The sequence below is a fragment of the Microcaecilia unicolor genome, chromosome 4 (assembly GCF_901765095.1).
Source record: "Microcaecilia unicolor chromosome 4, aMicUni1.1, whole genome shotgun sequence".
Classification (NCBI taxonomy): Eukaryota; Metazoa; Chordata; class Amphibia; order Gymnophiona; family Siphonopidae; genus Microcaecilia; species Microcaecilia unicolor.
Window position 1 is genome coordinate 94,262,495 of NC_044034.1, and position 19,414 is coordinate 94,281,908.

The following is a 19,414-nucleotide window of genomic DNA, read 5'->3' on the forward strand; positions in this document are numbered from 1 at the left end:
CGGACATTACCTGACTCTTCTTCCCCCTTTCCCTCTCTAAGTTCTCCCCAATTGTACCTACCATACATGTACCTCATTCTACCACAATATCACTTTGTATTCATTCGTACCATGTACTTGTTCAGACTGGAATCGGCTAACGCCGTTAACAGTAATATGTAAGCCACATTGAGCCTGCAAAAAGGTGGGAAAATGTAGGATACAAATGTAACAAATAAATAAAAATACTAAATGTACTGCCTGTGCAATTGTCACCATATAAGTTTATTTAGAATAAAGATTTGTCTATTTAGAATTGTGCTTCAGTTCTTGTGAAATGTGCACTATAAAGGTCCTCAATCATATCTTCTCCCTGTCAGCAAAAAATACCCCCAAACCCCTCCTACACTGAAGGCCACAGAAAGGAATACAACAGCTGTTTCCAGGGGGGATGAGTCCCAATATACCTTATATATTCAATAACTACAATTTAGAGCCAATGCAGGTTAGTGGTATGTAAAATAAACAACAATGCATAAAGAGAAAACACTTTTTAAAATAAAAGATTATGTATGAAAAGTCTGAACTTTACAGCTTTCCAGAACTCAGAAAATAATGATGGCTGACATACCTTCTCCATAAACACTGTTTTCAAATAGCTGATCTTTGCTCTCTTAACAAAAGTTTCTTTTAAAGTTTGATAGCATAAAGTGATCAGGAACTGATCTGCACTATTGAATAAGTGGGTGAATGGGAAATAATTTTTTGGGTTCAGATTTGGACAGTGAACATGCATGAATCAGCACTTAACTATAGACGAGTCTTGACAACAACAGCACTGGCATCAGAACAAAAAAAGGGTAACATTCAAGAGGAAACTAATAAATACAAGCAAATATCTAGAGTGCTCACTCAATACCTCACACCTCACTGCAGTTTCTGAAAGTTTTGATCTTTCCTGTTGTACGTTTGGAAACTTGTTTGGAAGGAAGATTAAATGGATGGTTATACACAGCAAGGAGACAGCGTGAATGTTAAGAAAAGAGACAAAAAAAAAAACCAAATAGACAGTAAAAGATAAAAGATAAACTGGTGGAGGGGCGGCTGAAAGCAGATGAGGTTATGGGGAAGAAAGTTGGAAGAGGAGAGAGAAAGTGGATTGACAGGAAGGGAGTAATGAATAGTGGCCACCTGAGGAGAAAAGAAAGCTGGGAAAATAGACAAATAGAAGCTGGACAGCAAGGGGAAAGGCAATAGATGGCGAGAGGAGGCGAGAAAGAATCTTACTAAAGTAGAGGAAGAACGGATGGCTGGCAGCTTTCACACCTCCCGTCTCCGCGGGGACTGCACTTCTTACCTCTCCGGGGCGCCTGCAGATTCCTGCTCACAGACAGACATATTAGTACACAGAGAGTATTCCGGACCAAGATTCCCCGGTCTGCCCTGGCTCTTGGGCGGTATGACACCTGCACCGTAACTCTCCCGGCGGTTTGTCATTATAGTTATTAAAACTCCTTGGTTACAATCCTATAATGCACAGCACAGTAAACTGCAACCCCCCCTACTTCCTCGCCCTCCGCTACGGTTCGCTCGCAAACCGCGGGAAAACGTCACTTCCGCCCACTGACGCTCCAGCAGAGGGGGTGGAGCCAATCAGCTGTCACGTCTGTCAGGAGCAAAGGCGCTCACGGTAAGATCTGAACGTAGCAGCACCGCGCTCTTCTTGCAACTGTTTGCTGGGCAGTGGCCGCTTTTCTTTATGGTGACATGGAAGGGAGGTAATAAATCTTCTTCCCTGGCCGGTGTGTGGCATTGGAGCAGCGATAGCTACCATTCGAAACCTTGTTGAAAGCGCACGGTTCTTTAACGCATAGGCGCCAGCTTTTCAAAAGGGATTGGAGATGGCAAAGACAGCTGAAAGTGCACCTCCCTGGCCTGGACAACTTAAATTGATAACGCTTTTACTTAACTTGGTGCTTCGAATTAGGCGCCACAGTTGGGCATGATGAGCGCCAATCCCAACGGCACTTAGGCGACCCTAAGCCATTATAAAATACTAGAGACCGGACAAATTTCGGTGTTGGGTACTGCGCCAAAGCCAGCCCTAAATCCCTTTTCTGTCCAGTTTCTGTTTCGGCCAAAAGGTGGTTTTAAGTTTGATATGGTTTGGATTTCAGCCTAAAATGACCGTGTGTATTTGGAAGCTGAAAATTTGTACTTGATTCCCTCCCCAACCGTAGGCCCAAGTTTTAGTGGAGCATGAATAGGATAATAGCAATCCCATAGCTGGCTGTCCGTGCTCCTCCCATTTTTACACCTCCTTGGAGTTATACACTATAGCACCCATCTCCACCACCGCCAACTCCAGGCTCCGCCCTTTCTGCCTCTTCTCACCCTATGTGTGAAATAAACTCCCTGCCCATCTTCAAATCCTTACTCAAAGCCCACCTCTTCAATGTCGCCTTCGGCACATAATTAAACCTACTACTACTACTTAACATTTCTAGAGCGCTACTAGGGTTACGCAGCGCTGTACAAAATAAACAAAGAAGGATGGTCCCTGCTCAAAAGAGCTTACGATCTAAAGAACGAAATGTCAAGTTGGGGCAGTCTAGATTTCGTGGGTAGAGGTGTAGAGGTTAGGTGCCGAAGGCGACATTGAACAGGTGGGCTTTAAGCAGAGATTTGAAGATTGGCAGGGAGGGGGCCTGGCGTATGGGCTCGGGGAGTTTATTCCACACGTGGGGTGAGGCGAGGCAGAAAGGGCGGAGCCTGGAGTTGGCGGTGGTGGAGAAGGGTACTGAAAGGAGGGATTTGTCTTGAGAGCGGAGGTTAAGGGTAGGAACGTAAGGGGAGATGAGGGTTGAGAGGTAATGAGGGGCTGCAGATCGAGTACATTTGTAGGTTAGTAGCAGAAGCTTGAATTGAATGCGGTACCTGATCGGAAGCCAATGAAGTGACTTGAGGAGAGGGGTGATATGAGTGTACTCATACTCAGGAAATCTAGACTGCCCCAACTTGACATTTCGTCCTTTAGATTGTAAGCTCTGTTGAGCAGGGAATATCCTTCTTTGTTAAATTGTACAGCGCAGCGTAACCCTAGTAGCGCTTTACGAATGTTAAGTAGTGGTAGTAGCACTTCTGCACAATTTTATAGGATGGGGTATAGCCACGGGAGGGAGGAACTTGGGCTCTCCAAAAATTACAGCACCGGTGTAATGGTCGGTGGGAATCCCAAGCCCCGACAGCTGAAGAGATTTGTTGCCCGAGTCCCTACCCGAGCAGTGCTTAAGTTGGTGGCGTGCTTCAGCCACCAATGCCGGCACTCACACTTGCTTGCTTCGGCAATATGGATTTTAGCTCACGCCTTTTAAAGTTGTAGTAAGGCGGCCAATGCAGAAAGCGGATGAAAAGACAGAGCTGCACAGTGAATGATCATTCTACACACACATTACTAGCCGCACAATGCAAACAGGGGTTTACCCTGGCAGTTAACTCCTGCGGTATACATGGGTGCACCCTATAGTAAGGCGAATGGTGATGAGGCTATTAGGTATTTGTCCACCATGGAATTTTAATATATACACAATTCAAGAAATTCACCACCAAGACCTTGGCAGCATCGAAAAGTTAGTGAAGAAGATTTTATGCCACTTTGCAGCATTTACTGCTAGTTTTAAATTGTTTCTGCATTCATATAGACCTGCAGCTTAAAAAAAAAAACAGAATGGAAGTAATAGCTGTACAGAGACTTCACTGACACATGTCCAAAGAAAAGTACCAGCATATATCTGTGCATCAGTATTCTATGTGCAAGAAGATTTTGTGAGGCTGATGTTCATTCACAAAACGTTCTAGTTTACAAACAGATGTGTGCTGACGCTTTCATCTTCTTCAGACATATGCTTAGAGAAGCCGCCCATAACACAGAACCTGTGTGTGCAGACTTTCCCTGATCAGCATGCAAATTCTGCACACTTTGAATTTGCATCTCAGCGTACTTCATTGTCATGGAATATTTTCTCACTAATCTCCTGATAGAAGCCGTACATTTGGTTCTACGGTGTGGCTTTCTGCGTTGATCCCCCAAGGTGAGTTACATTCAGATACAACAGATATTTCCCTATCTATGGGGTGCTTACAATCTAAGAGGCCATTGCAGAAAGCTACTGCAGGCAGAACCATGGTTAACAAGGATACTAGCTGCACAGTGCAGAAAGGTGTTCACTGTGGCAGTTAACTCCCGCAGTACACATGAATGTAAAATATAATAAAATTGATGGAAACAAAGCCATGAGGTATTCCTCTGCAATGCACAGAAGTAAAGAGGGGGATTTAACACACACAATGCAAGAAATTCACCACCAGGTCCATGACAGGATAGAAGAATGAGTTGAGAGCATTTAATGCCAGTTTTTGGGCTTTACCACTAGTTTGTTCTTTTTGTCTGTGACAATAGCAAGTTCCTGCAACTTTACAGTTAACAGCTGTGTGCGGATGTAACAGCGGCTTCACGTGTCTGAAGAAAACTAATGTACCAGCATACAGTATATCTGCACCAGTGGCCAGACCAATAATACCTGCAGCAATTCATTTTTACTGCCTACAGTGATTCATTTTTGCTGCCTGCGCTGGGCCCACAGTCTTCCATCTGCCACATCCCAATAAATAGGAAACATCAGCAAAGGCAGGACATGGCAGATGTAAGTCTGCGGGCCTGGCGCAGGCAGCAAAAATGAATCACTGTAGGCACCAGGGATGCTTATAAGATACACCGGGGAGGAATGGGGTTTAGAGACAGGAGGGGAGATGCTGGGATGCCGCAGAAGTGCTACTGCTGGTTGGGCCAGAGCCAAAAATGGGTGGGCCTGTGCCCACCTCAGTCCCACCCATAGCTACACCACTAAATTCTGCACATGTTGATCTGTGGAAGAAAAGAAGTCACACTGGATGTGTGCTATATGAGTAGGTTTACAAGCATAGTTATAGGGATAGGTTGCCATATATTTGTAAATATTACAAACAATTTTGTCTTTAACACACTACGCAAGCTGACTGGCTTGGGAACAAGAATACACAAGGCTTCAGGAAGTTTTACTTTGCATTTACACACACAGGTATTTGCAATTGATAGATTACATTCTTCCAGAGTGACTGAGCCATCCATTTCAAAGGTGGTTTCATAAAGCTTTTTTTTCCCACACACAAAACCTGTTTTAAAAAGAAAAAAGGGTTTTTTTTTTAAACTGTGCGATGTTTTTTTAAACTGTGCGATGTTACTTGGCATTTGGATCTTAAAAAATTATTTGATATTTTTTTGCTCTCCCATCCTCTCCCAACAGGACTGAAAGGCTTTTTAAGATGGTTGACGTTGATGGGGTAAAAGTGTATTTTGTTTTATTGGTTGCAGCCTGAGCCACCCTCTCTTGCTCATTGGAGGTCTGAAATGATCACATTGTTCTGCATGAAGCAGCAGCAGATGAATAATCTAGACTTGATTCCAGAGAAAAAAACTTATTATTACATGGGAAGCCTTTTGGAATACTTTCAGGGTAATTTTGAAAAGAGAAAAGCATCCAAAAAATGGCATAAATCTGCATTTGGACGTTTTTCTCACAAAACATCCAAATTAATATTTTCAAAAACAATTTTTAGACATTTTTCTATGAAGTCCGTCAGAAGTGCGCCCAAATCACAAGGAAGCGTGTCAGGGGTGTGTTAAGGGCAGGATATGGGCATTCCTAACACTTGGACGTTTTTCTGCCATAATGGAACAAAACAAAAACATCCAGGGCTCTAAGTTGGACATTTTGGTCTAGGCCTGTTTTATTAACAAATAAGCCACAAAAAAAAGTGCCCTAAATGACCAGAAGACCAAGGCAGAAATAAAGGAATGACACCCCCTTACTCCTTCAGTAGTCACTGACTTCTTCCTACCCCACAAAGATGTACATGAAACATACCAGCCTCTGTGACAGCTTCAGATGATATGGCCAGTCCTGAGCAGCAAGCAGGATCCTTGAATAGCCTAGTGGTGGGTGCAGTGCACTGTAGAGAAAGTGACCCAGGCCCATAACCAAATTGTTCCGGTACAATCTGTCAAATATTTAGGTGTGATTATAGACTCAGCTCTATCGTTCACTGATCAGATATCAGAAGTAGGAAAACAGTCCTATCATCTAAGACAATTACGTTCTATTAGAAATACTCTGGGCAAGTCACTTAACCCTCCATTGCACCAGGTACAAATAAGTACCTGTATATAATATGTAAGCCACATTGAACCTGCTATGAGTGGGAAAGTGCGGGGTACAAATGTAACAAAAAAAATAATAATTCACTGCGTATTTTAGCTTACGCTTACATTACGACACGTCTTGATTATTGTAATATTTATGCGGGCATTACCAAATTCAATTAGAAACATTTACAAACTATTCAAAATACAGCTGCTCGTATAATTTGTAGAGCCTCAAGATACGATAAGGCTACGCCTTTACTACGTCAGCTTGATTGGATCCCGATCTATCTAAAAATTTCATTTAAGGTTCTTATCCTTACCAGGGGCGTATCTGAAAGTCGGCGGTAGCGGGGACCGGAGCCAGAGTGAGGGGGCACATTATTGCCCCGCCGCCGCCATTTCTGGCCCCCCCCCCGGGCCACCATTGCCGACCCCCCCCTGCCGCCGTCACCTACCTTTGCTGGCGGGGGACCACAACCCCCGCCAGCCGAGGTCCGCTTCCTCCTGCCGCTTTTAAGTTCTTCGTCCTAGGCTATGTCAATCCTTGCTGTTCAAAGAAGCTGGCGCTGCTACCTCAATCCACTTTCGGAGTCTGACGTCGCTGCATGTTGTACGTGCAGGATGTCAGACTCACAGACTCTGTTTCTGTGAATCTTACGTCCTGCACGTACAACGTGCAGCGACGTCAGACTCCGAAGTGGATTGAGGTAGGTGCGCCAGCTTCTTTGAACATCACAGAGTGACGGAGCCTAGGACGAAGAAGAACTTAAAAGCGGCAGGAGGAAGCGGACCTCGGCTGGGGGGGGGGGGGGGTGGGTTGGGGTCCCCCGCCAGCAAAGGTACCCACGGCAACGGTGGGGGAGGGTTGGCGGCGGTAAGGGGGTCCAGGCCCCTGTGGCCCCACGCAGATACACCCCTGATCCTTACATATAAAGTGCTTCACTCAGCTACACCATCCTATCTTGCAAATTTAACTATTCCACATATACCACTGGGAACAGGCTGGTAATTCCACCTCCCTCGAGAGCTAGGTGGGAATCAACCCAAGCCTCAGCCTTTTTCTTTCAATCACCATCATTGTGGAACTCCCTCCCAAAATGTATCAAGGTGGAAGAATCATTTATGCTCTTTCTTAAGGCCTTGAAAACCTATTTCTTTGAAAAAGCCTTTGAAATTTAGCGCTGCCTATCTAGAGAACCACTCAGGAAAGAAAGAAAATATAACAATTGAACAGGGAATATATGGTACCAAAGGAAATAGTATTGACTGATGTGATGTGTATGATTGATAGAATGAATTGTTTTGTCCTCTCTTTGGTATGGAAGTTTTTGTTAGTGCTGTCCTATCATAAAATGAATTTCTTTTATGTTAGAATATTATTTGTATTTTTAAAGATGTAAACCGTTCTGATTTGCTATGCAAGAAGTGACGGTATAGTAATAAACGGGCTATTGTAGTGGTGTATAGTTGCATACAGTAGGTTTTTTGTGGATTTTGCAGGGTTCACCATACAATATAAGGGAGTAATGGTGAGATGTGTACCTAGGACCTTTTATGTGAAGTCCACGGCAGTGCCCCCTAGGGTGCCCCACTACTCTGCTGGGATGCTTGTGTGGCCAGTCTACTAGGAAAGCTAGATCCACCTACGTCCCAATTGCTTGATCTAGTAACCCTAGTAGCGCTTTAGAAATGTTAAATAGTAGTAGTAGTAGCTTGATCTAGTGCATTTTTCACTTGGACGGGGTTTTTTTTCTTTTTTTTTTTTTTTTAAATGATCCAAAAAGATTTAAGTACTAAGCACAACATCTAGGAAATGGTCATTTTCAAACAAAAAAGATGACGTTTTTCTAGTTTGAAAAATTTAATTTTCACTATTTGATTTTTGGACATTTTCAGCAAAACGTCCAAAGTTGGATTCAGACGTCATATCGAAAATGCCCCTGTCACCTGTAGCACGAAGCTGTTTTTTAAATGTATGACTGTTTTTGCTGACTTTTTTGCTTGGGAAGCAAGCATGTGTGGGTTTGGGGTGGGGGAGGAGAGAAAAGTTTGAAAAATTAACTCCCCTGTTTACTAAGCCACGTGGCAATGCCGACACAGCCCATACAAAGTGAATGGGCTGTGTCGGCATTAGCGCACCACTAGCGTCACTTAGTAAACAGAGTGGTGTTTTCTCTTTCCATAATGATATGCTGGAAATATTTGTTGGAACATGTTATACTTTGTGCTTGAGCATGCTACTGTGTTGTATTTTTGGAATAAAGGGATTTAAATATAAAACTGCGTTCCTACTTTTATGAGATTTTCATATAGGCTTTCCCAAGGGTGTAGTTTGGGAAGGTATACGCATAAAGTACACATACCTTTTTCTATTTTTTGTCACTGCAGGTGTAAAATTGTCCACGTAGTCACTGTTTGGGCTGGTTCTGGGAGACTAGTTCATAAAAGCACATAGGCACTCATGTTACCTTTGTAAAACAGGTTTAAAATAGACACCATTTTGGACTTCTCACACAGGCATCCTGTTACAAAATTATCTCCTACATATGCAGCTAAAGTTGTTGGGATGAGGAGCAGAGAGTATGTGGAAAGGAGGGTTAGGGCAGGGCTTTATTCAGCAGGTATTTGGGGGCACTAAATACCGGCACCTTTTCCACTGTGTGCTAAAACTGACCCATACCTCTCAAGTATTGATGAAAGAACCCAGGCTCTGCATGCTAATTCTGCCTTTTCTTAGATTCTGTGGCTGGTTGCAGGGGGCCTGGCTATTGTGGGCTGGGTCCCTCAGTGATCACCCTACTCCAAGAGTCGGCCTAGTATTTTGTTTGTTACATTTGTTCCCCACATTTTCCCACCTATTTGCAGGCTCAATGTGGCTTACATAGTGAGGCGTTAGTCGCCTTCAATGAAAAACAGATAAAGTGATGTTATTATCAAAGAGGATCATGTGTTACAGATACGTTGGAGAATCGTAGAGAAGAAGAGTTATATAGTGTTCGTTACGGGCTTTGAGTATCGGCACCTTTTTTACTAGAAAAAAACCCACACCGGATAAGGGAGATATGATACAGAAAATACTTTACATGTATTAATATACAAACAAATCTTTTTCAGAGATGGGGAGGCGGTAGAGCAAGAGGACACAAACTGAGGTTACAGGGTGGAAATACCTTTATAGCATAGGCGTAGTTTGACTGTTTCATTTGGGGGGGGGGGGGGGGGGGGGGGGGGGGGGCAAAGGAAGGGGTGGGGCATATTAGCATATTAATTTGCATATTTGTATATGCAAATTATGCTAATATGGAGGAGGGAAGGAAGGGTGCAAGAGCTGGCTTTTTTGGGGGAATAACCATAATGAATATGTATGAGATATACATATACATTATGGTTATTCCCAAAAAAGCCAGCTCTTTCTCCCTTCCTCCTTACCCAGCACTCCCTCTTCCTCTCCACTAGTATTTCCCCACCCCCTTTCCCATACCACAGATGCACATTTCCAAAAGCTGACATATTCCAATTAAATTCTGAATAAAATACTTTTCTACCTTTTGTTGTCTGATCATTTCGTTTTTCACCACTTCCACCTCATCAGCAATGATTTCAGCACTCCTATGATGCACTGCCATGGATATCTCAGCACCACGTTTGTAGACTCTCCACTAATGAAGAAACCGCCAACTCACTGTCTCCACTGACCGCCATTGCCTCACTCGGTACAAAAAAACTCTATTCCCGCTCCACCTCGCGCTCCCTCACCGACCGTCAACAACACACGCAGGAGTCTCAGGACACAGTGGGCGACGCGTAAAAGCAGCAAGCAAGCAGCCAGGCTCGACTTCCTGAATCCTGCCCTCTCTACATCCCGCCCTCCTCTGATGTCATTTCCTTTCAGGCGGGCGGGACGCTGAGAGGGCAGGATTCAGGAACTCGAGCCTGGCTGCTTGCTTGCTGCTTTTACGCGTCGCCCGCCCGTTCGCCGCTGCGGGAAAGTAGATTAAATCGTCTTCGGCGTTTGGGGGGACACTGCCCCCCTCGCCCCCCCCCCCAGTCTACACCCATGCTTTATAGAGATAGTAGTAGATGCCTGGAATACCCTCTCAGTGGAGTTAGTGAGGTCAAAAACAGTGACGGAACTCAAAAACTAATGGGATAAACATAGAAGATTCTTAAAAATAAAGAGAAGGGAATCAAAGCAAAACTTAAATGACCTTCACAGTTTAAACAAGGCATAGAAGAGTGCAACCTCTATGCAGTGATAGGTACAACCCTAAACTAAGGCACAGAGGGAGTATAAACTGTATGGAGCAGCCGGTACAGCTTTAAATGCCTTATTGGGCAGGGGAGATGGACCGTGCAGGTCTTTATCTGTCATCATTTATTATGTAACTGTGTTCTGATGGTTTTATATGTAGCAGTATCCTGTAAGATTTTCTTCAAAAAAAAAAAAAAAAGAGGTACCAAGTTATGGCCACCTTTTACTCCAGCTACAATGGGGAAAGAAAGCAAATTCCAGAAGGTTCCAGTCCACCAATCTGGTATGACTTGTCAGAAAATTACCACTGGTACTATCAACACCTTATTAGTTGCTCTTACATCCACCCAACTCACTCACAACCAGATGATCATAACAGCGCTCTAAAAATAGCGCCAGAACAGCACAGGGCTATACCTCCCCTATGATCAGAGCTAATAGCATGCAAATATAGGCATACTATTGGCTCTGATCATAGGGGAAAAGTGAGGAAGGATTGTGCCTGAGCAAGCCCAGATCTATGAAACGAGAAGAAGGGCCATGGGACCTCCTGAACTCGTCCAGCCACAACTCCAGGCTCCCCCCACCAGACAGCAACACAGGGGCTGGAGGTATGGCGGAGTTTCTCCCTTACATGGTACAGAAGTCCCGCCCAGTGTATCGCCATTTTGAAGGCATCACTGGATGAGGAGGGATTATGCTACTCCCTCCTCCATCGGAGAGGTATGGGGGGAGGGGGGCGGGCTCTGCTAGACCACCAGGGAGGATGGGGTTGGGGTAGCAGCCCACTTGGGCCACCAGGGATTATTTTTTGGGTGTTGGGGGGTTTAGAGGGGGCTGGAGATCCACCAGACCTCCAGCCTCCTGAGCCTTCGTGTCGCTGTCCCCGGATGGGGTGTTGGGGGAGGCTGCAAGCATGCAAATGCATGCTGGACAGGGCTCCCCAATGCTCTGCAAACTCTAGCTGGTGTAAGGCTTGCTGCGCTGGACCTCCTGCCTCCCATGTCGCTCGGGGGGGGGGGGGGGATGATGGGGCTTGGGGGGGGGGGGCTGCAAGCATGCAAATGCATGCTGGACAGGGCCCCCCAATGCTCTGCAAACTAGCTGGCGTAGGGTTTGCTGCACTGGACCTCCTGCCTTCCATGTTGCTGTCTTGTGGGGGTGGACAGGGCTCCCCAATGCTCCACAAAGTCTAGCTGGTGTAGGGTTTGCTGCCGGAGCACTGCCTGCTGAGAATTGGAGAGAAATAGGTAATGTCCTGTTTAGCATGCACTTGTGTTCAGAGCTGGTAAGCGCGTTATACACACTCGCCAGCTCTGATCATTGAGCAGCAGCAAACACAGGCGCTATTGGCCTCTAGCGCACGCATTTGCTTCTAATCATCAGGGCATCAGTGAACTCCAACTTATTCTTTGTATGTGCTTTCAATTAGAATTCTCATTTCTCTTTATTTTTGACAGAGGCCAGGTCAGTTGAAGTCTGAGAGGGGTTTGAGCAAACTGTGATCCCACTGAGTATCTTTGAAAGGTGTCCTGCCATTGGTTGATGTCTAACATTTTGAAAGCTGCTCTGTTATTGGTTAATAATCATAACCATACGTAAATTTCAGCACCCATGTAGGAAATTAGGCATTGTACAATGTTCACATCTCTCCTTTGTTTCATTTCCAAATGATCAATTACGTTTTATTCGGGTCTGCACCCACCTAAAAAGCTTCAAATGAGACACACAGTTTAGACCAAAAGGTTGTAAAAGACCTGTATTATCTGTACATAAATTGTATAAAATTTAGTAGTTACATCTGAATGTTTGTATCTAAGAAATTCTTACAAAGGGAGCTGACATTAAAACATCAATTTGGTGATCATATTAATAAAGATAAATACAAGAGAATTCTAAAAAAAAGAAAGACTTTTCTCTTTGTAGCTACGGGACCATAACTGTTTTCCTATATGCCTCTACTTGAGATACAACTAGATACATGGATGTAATTTTATAAAGGACCTGAGAATGTAGAACAGTGTTTTATATGTTCAAGAGGTCTCTTACAAAATTGCCCTCGGATATAGACATGCACAAAGCAGGCACACAGAGAGAAAAATGGCAATTTGAGTCTGTAAGCTGCCTTGACCAGATAAGGTTTAGCAAATTTTAAATACACGATAAACAGCAATTCTATCACTTAGGCGCTTACATTTGCATGTGCATTATGCACAAAAATGTATAGAATACTAGCACTTATCCATATAGATACTATCAGTGTGCTTAGGCGCTATTCTTATTGCACATATTTGCAAGGGGGGGCATACACAGGGGCAGAGCATGGGCAGGACATAGGTGTGTCTCCCGCTTGAAGTGGGTAACTTACAAAATACTGTATGTTATGCACATCCCTGCTGCATTTAAATGCCTGTACTTTCGAAGGCTCTAAGGATGGTGTAACTGTAGGCGCCTTAAAAGTTAAGTGTGCCAGTATTCTATAATGGAATCTAGGCATCTAGGTTCAGTTATAGATAAACCCTTACCATGCAGCCTTGGTATATCAAAATGGAGGCACCCACTTAAAGAATTGCTTCTATAGAGGGGAATTCTAAGGGGCGCCTAGATTTAGGTGCTAGGAAAGCACCTATTTGAAGTCTATTCTATAAAGAGAAGTAGGTACCAGAGAGGTTCAAAACTCTGCTGCCCGTCTCATCTTCCGCCAGGGTCGCTTTACTCATACTACCCCTCTCCTCAAGACCCTTCACTGGCTCCCTATCCGTTTTCGCATCCTGTTCAAACTTCTTCTACTAACCTATAAATGTATTCACTCTGCTGCTCCCCAGTATCTCTCCACACTCGTCCTTCCCTACACCCCTTCCCGTGCACTCCGCTCCATGGATAAATCCTTCTTATCTGTTCCCTTCTCCACTACTGCCAACTCCAGACTTCGCGCCTTCTATCTCGCTGCACCCTACGCCTGGAATAAACTTCCTGAGCCCCTACGTCTTGCCCCATCCTTGGCCACCTTTAAATCTAGACTGAAAACCCACCTCTTTAACATTGCTTTTGACTCGTAACCACTTGTAACCACTCGCCTCCACCTACCCTCCTCTCTTCCTTCCCGTTCACATTAATTGATTTGATTTGCTTACTTTATTTATTTTTTGTCTATTAGATTGTAAGCTCTTTGAGCAGGGACTGTCTTTCTTCTATGTTTGTACAGCGCTGCGTATGCCTTGTAGCGCTATAGAAATGCTAAATAGTAGTAGTAGTAGTAGAGGGAAGTGGCCCCAGTGATTAGAGCTCTGCGCTAAGAACCACTGAAGCAAGGGTTCAAATCCTGCTTCTGGCACGCCTTTTGACCTTGGGCAAGTCACTGTATCTTGAGGTTCTTAGACTGTAAGCTCTTTGTGGCAGAGACATCTTGTACCCAACTACTTATAGCCACTGTACAATGCTGTGTGCATCCAGTAGTGCTTTAAAAATGGTATCAGCACTGACAGATATACTGAAAGACAGCTATTTTATGGGCAGTCCGGGAGCACATATGCAGTTAAGTGCTGATATTCAGCACTTGTTAAGCAACCAAATCGAACCACATAAAACAGAATGCGTTGCTTAGGTGGTTAAGTGCTGAATATCACATTAGTTCATAAACCCAAATATTCAATGCTAATGCCCAGACATGGCCCAGCATTGAAGATCTGGGAATAATGCCAGTGGTGGCTAAAGGCATGCTCACCGTCTCCAGCTGAATATCTACCCCACAGTGGTTAATATTGTATAAGAGCAAGAAACATTTATAAGACAGCATACTGGAAAGCTCCTGTATAAAGATGCACCTCTTCCAAGACAGGAGTAACACTTTGTGAATGATTTATTTATTTAAATATTTATTGCCCATTCTATCTTCAAATCTAGGTGAGTTCTATAAAAACATATATAATCAATTAAAATCAATAAAAATATTATCATGCATAAAAACCCTCACAATATGTGCTTAGCAAAGACTATACATGTTGGGAATAGTTTTACAAGGCATTTTCTGCATGTAAATTAGATGGAAAATAGGAGTTATAGAACTGCATATGTGTGAATAAGTATACCAAGGAGGTTTAATTGACAGGAGACAACGTCATGTGACAAGGCTGAAGCCGTAGCCAACTTCTTGATATACTCAAAGCAAACTACTGGTCCATGCCAAGCCACACATAGGCGGTCCTTATTTCTAATAAGCATTTGGTATTGTTTTGAGTGACTCAATATGGCAGCAAGCTCCACCTACTGGCTTCAGGCCAGTTAGAGGACCAAGCACGCACCCACCATCTCCTGTCAATTAAACCTCCTTGAAGTATACAGACCAACAAGATGGCATGTACTTATAAGTACGTCAAGCAGAGATATTCTCAGAGGTGTGGTGTAGATGGTACAGGAGTGGAGCTGTGATTGTATTTAAAAAAAATACCTGAGTACACCTGTCAAGTAGATGCACACATTAACACCTTTGGAGGAGGTGTTAATTTGTGCATGAGAATTTGAATTCTATTGGAGATAGATTCTGGCTGCCTATTTTATAACAGCACATAGACACTTATATTGTCTTGGTATAATAGGTATAACATTGGAATTCTCAGATAGGCAGCCTTTTATAAAATTACCCCCGTAGCACATAAAAGAGGCAACAGCCCCCTCATTCTGGAGGTCTTTTACTAAAGCTTAGCTCGAGTTATCTGCAGCAGGGCCCATTTTATTCCTATGGGCCCTGCTGCAGATAACTTGAGCTAAGCTTTAGTAAAAGACCCCCCTCTATAACTTGGCACCTACTAACAGTTTATATAATGCTAGCATTTATGCACGTCAGAGGCACCAATTCCATGTATAAACCAAGATAACAATTTTCACACCAAAAAGGGGGGGGGAAACTTAACTCAAGTATAAACCAGAGGGTTTATATTGAAGTGTTTCTTTCTTCCCCCCTCCACCATAGAATGCAGAATTTTTGCCCTTACCTTCCTCCTGCCCCTTAACTTCCTGTTTCAGAGGGGGCAGGAGCCAGCAGGCCTCGAGTAAGCACAGATGCTTATGGCCTCCGCTCCAGCCAAACGCGAAGAAGAGTCAGCTGGGAGAGCTACCTACCCCGGACTGGTGATACGAGGACATTGTGGAGTGAAGGACTCTGCTTCTCCTTCCCACAGCATCAGCTGCACACCACAGGACTCAAATATAAGCCAAAAGGTAATTTTTGTTCTTTTTTGAGGGGTGGGGATTTCTCGACTTATATTCAAGTATATACGGTAATTGACATTTATGAGTGTAAGTGCTAGGCACTATTCTATAAAGTGTGTGCCAAAGTTACATTGTGTGTAACTGTGAGGGGGTGTACACAGGGGCGGATCATGAACAGGCCATGGGAGTGTTGCTAAGTGTCACGCGCAACTTATAGAATACTATCAGTCGCACATATTGCATGGCGCACTTAGGCACACCAACTGAGATCAGCCATTGATCTATTATAAGTGGGCTCACCTAAATTTTGCCATGCCCAGGTGGCTTGTGCTAGTATTTTAAAACATCTTAAGCATACCTAAATGATGTTATAAAATTGGCGCTAAGCGTGCCCCAGTGTGACACCTACATCTTGGTAAATTGGCCCCTATGTTTATGCAGGTATGTCCCTAGGCAATTTTATAAATACCTACTCAAGTCTACAAAATGCTATTGGGGCTCATTTTCAAAGAACTTAAACTTACAAAGTTCCATAGGAACTTTGTATATCTATGTGCTTTGAAAATACGCCTCATTCTACACACACAGGTTACATTTATATTTTTAGGGGTATATCCTAGATTTGTTTGTGTACTATAGTATATTATTGATGTACTATATTATAATAATGATAACATAGTTGATTACTGTACTGTTTTGTTCGCTGTAAACCACTTTGGGTCAAACGTTTGTTCGAGGAAGACAGTTTTTAGGTGCAAAATATATATAAAACAAAATAGTTTTAAGCAGTTCATTAAATTGTAGTGTCAGTTAAAACAAAACAGGCCTATCTACAAATAACATTCAAATGTATTGTTGAGGAAAGAAGGTAATCACAGCACATAGTAAAAAGAGAAAGAACCATGCTATCAAAATACTGCATCCACTTGTAATTTACTGTTCGCAAATAAGTGTTTCCACTGCAAGTCTGCCTTCAAAGTGAAGAATCTTGTGACAGTTGCCAACATTACGTTTCTGGATTCCTGTGGGGAAACAAAAAAAATTTGTGCTTAGAGAGAGAGAGGGAGAGAGAGACAGGCTGTAATCCCACCCTACCCCACACAGGGCACACCTTGCAAACAAGAGCGCATCAGCGCAAGCCTCCGTGAGCTGCTGTGCTGTGTTTCACAACTGACAGTTGTGGATGCTATGCGAATCAAAGGTTTGAGGGGAGGGGGTGACTGGAGGGAGATAACAGAGCATGGTGGTCTGAGTCAAGACAGAGAGATGCCCGACGGGAGAAGGACTGAGAGGAGAACTGAGATAGGGAGATGGTGCACCAGGAGAGGGAGAAGGAAGGGAGAGACTTCTATACCTATATCGTGTGGTGTTTGGGTGGGCCTCTGCCCACTGTAGCTACAACACTGCACTTCTAAGGGGTGTGGTTATCACTGTGGGCTGTCATTTTACCACAGGTCTCATTTTATGCAATGAGATGTAGTTACTAATAACTGGGATTAACAGTAAAATAACACATCTTAACAATATCCTGTGTTGATAACTTCCCCCCTAAACGTCCTTACATCCATAATAAAGCTAGACGTCCAATCCCTCCTCCCACCCCCAGGTACTTTGGGTGCCACTATCACTACAGCAGCAGAATCAGCCAGGCTGCGATCTTTACCCATGTTTCTTGGAGTGGAAGCCATTGGAGTGACTCTCTGAAATTTTCCCTTAATTTCCATTATTTTAAACATTTAATAGTGGTACCTTGTGCATTCTCTTTACGTTTCAGTTTGTAGGTTTTTTTCCCACGGCACATCTGAGAGACGAAAACACCCAAGTGATCCACATTTTCAATCTGTTCAGTAATGATCATTTGTTCACGTATCAGGTATGAGCGAGGCATGTACTTTCCAGCCTATGTTAAGAAAACACCATCAGATTAATTAACATGCTAACCATATAAGAGACATAAATGTGCTAATTTGAACTTGAATGCCAGTTACAAGCCGATAAAGAACAGTACACAGATACAAATTTCTGAGCACACTCAAAGAAATTTAGAGACAGTGTCCTTGGTCGGTCAAGTTGAATAAGTTTAAATTTTCTTTATTGTATGGTATGTGTTTTATGTTATTTTACTATGTATGGATGCTTTGTTATTTGCCTAGAATTTCAGATAGGTACATAGTTGTAGATTCTGCACTAAGTATTGACAACTTCTCTTAATGCAACTTAAAGACAAAACATGCTGTTCATTTAGATTATTTTTTTTCCTGCATGTTAATCAATCTTTCACTCTAATTCCAAAAAATGAGTCAAGGACTGTATGGTCTATCACTGGTCAACTACAGAAGAAAGAGGAAGACCAGACTTTAATACAGCAGTTGAACTATATCCAAAGAAAGCAGTTTTAAATGCCTTCCTGCATTATGAATCAATTAATTTTGCAATTTTTTTCTCAACTTTTTCATTAGGGAGTAATTTTGTAAAGTTTTCTTTTTCTGGTCACACATTCTAAGGTACATTGCTGCCATGCGCCTTCTCTATCATTGCCTTGCATGTTCTCTTGCCACCTGTTTTTTTTTTTTCCTTTAGCTAAAAGGAACTCTTATTCGAAAAGCAGACAAGACAGAGATACTAACAGGAAAAAAATATCTGATCACCATACCTAAAGTATCTCCAAAAGCTAACCCAGCAAGTGTTTGGCTAAGAATTCTGAGACACATGGAAAATTACTACATAACAGCTTTGGGAGTAGCAAATCCCTGTTAAGTATCCCTTAAATTTAACCTTCATACTGCTACTCAGATAGAAATGCACTAAGACCAGAATTTGTTTTTGAACTCTGTATAAACTGTTCTTGTAACGTAAAAGGGTGCAACTGTATTTATCCCAGTGGCATCAACAAAATTCCACAACGTTATTTTCAGCAATACTGTGGCCATGCTGTTGCTATTTTTGCGAAGCTTGAAACACCAAAAATTTACACCTTGAACTGCAGATCAATACACTCATTTCTCCATGACCTCCACTGAGGAAACACTACAACCAACAGAATAATTACATGATATTAAAATACCTATAATTGGAAAGAAACGTTTAATTTATTCGTACTTGTAATCTGTATTGGATAATGATAACACAGACTTTGGATCCAAACTTCAAAAATACTTCTTCTGTTTTGCTTGACACGTGGAGACTCTGGAAGAATGAACTAATGGACAAGCTTGGGCTTTAGTTCTAGGGCTACATATCTTTTAAGCATGCCAAAGGAAAGAAATGCATGGGTACTCTGATCATCAGTGTGTGCTGGCCACAAACCAGAGAACTCATCAAATCCTCATACGCGGCTTAGTAAAAGGGCCCCTAAGAAGTTTATGGACTGGGCTGACAAATTATCTTTGGTAACATAGTGGGCAAACACGCTTCAGCCCTTTGTCTGAACTGAGCCTGTATCACAAATGTTTTCAGATGTTCCAAAAAGGAAGAAAAAGTTGCTGTCAGTTACGCACATAACTTGGAAAAGAGACGGAGGAGGGGAGATGATTGAGGTCTACAAAATCCTGAGTGGTGTAGAGCGAGTAGAAGTAAATCGATTTTTTTTTACTCGTTCCAAAAGTACAAAGACTAGGGGACACTCAAGGAAGTTACATGGAAATACTTTTAAAACAAATAGGAGGAAATATTTTTTTCACTCGAGCTCTGTAACTCTTTGCTGGAGGATTGTATCTGGGTTTAAAAAAGGTTTG

The 19,414-nt window shown here is 43.0% G+C and overlaps 2 protein-coding genes across 7 annotated transcripts in view; both read right to left on the bottom strand.

Moving 5' to 3' along the window:
* RB1 (RB transcriptional corepressor 1) overlaps positions 1-1,544 on the bottom strand; it is a 462,098-nt gene extending 460,554 nt beyond the window's left edge. For all 3 annotated transcript variants that reach the window (XM_030200484.1, XM_030200483.1, XM_030200482.1), the window contains exon 1: positions 1,337-1,544. In XM_030200484.1, coding sequence (XP_030056344.1) covers positions 1,337-1,476 — 140 coding nt within the window. In that variant the 5' untranslated portion in view covers positions 1,477-1,544. The remainder of the gene's footprint in view (positions 1-1,336) is intronic.
* Positions 1,545-15,474: 13,930 nt separating this feature from the next.
* Positions 15,475-19,414, bottom strand: part of ITM2B (integral membrane protein 2B) — a 72,992-nt gene continuing 69,052 nt past the window's right edge. For all 4 annotated transcript variants that reach the window (XM_030200489.1, XM_030200488.1, XM_030200487.1 and 1 more), the window contains 2 exons: positions 17,430-17,580; positions 15,475-16,702 (listed from right to left, as the gene is read on the bottom strand). In XM_030200489.1, coding sequence (XP_030056349.1) covers positions 16,614-16,702; positions 17,430-17,580 — 240 coding nt within the window. In that variant the 3' untranslated portion in view covers positions 15,475-16,613. The remainder of the gene's footprint in view (positions 16,703-17,429; positions 17,581-19,414) is intronic.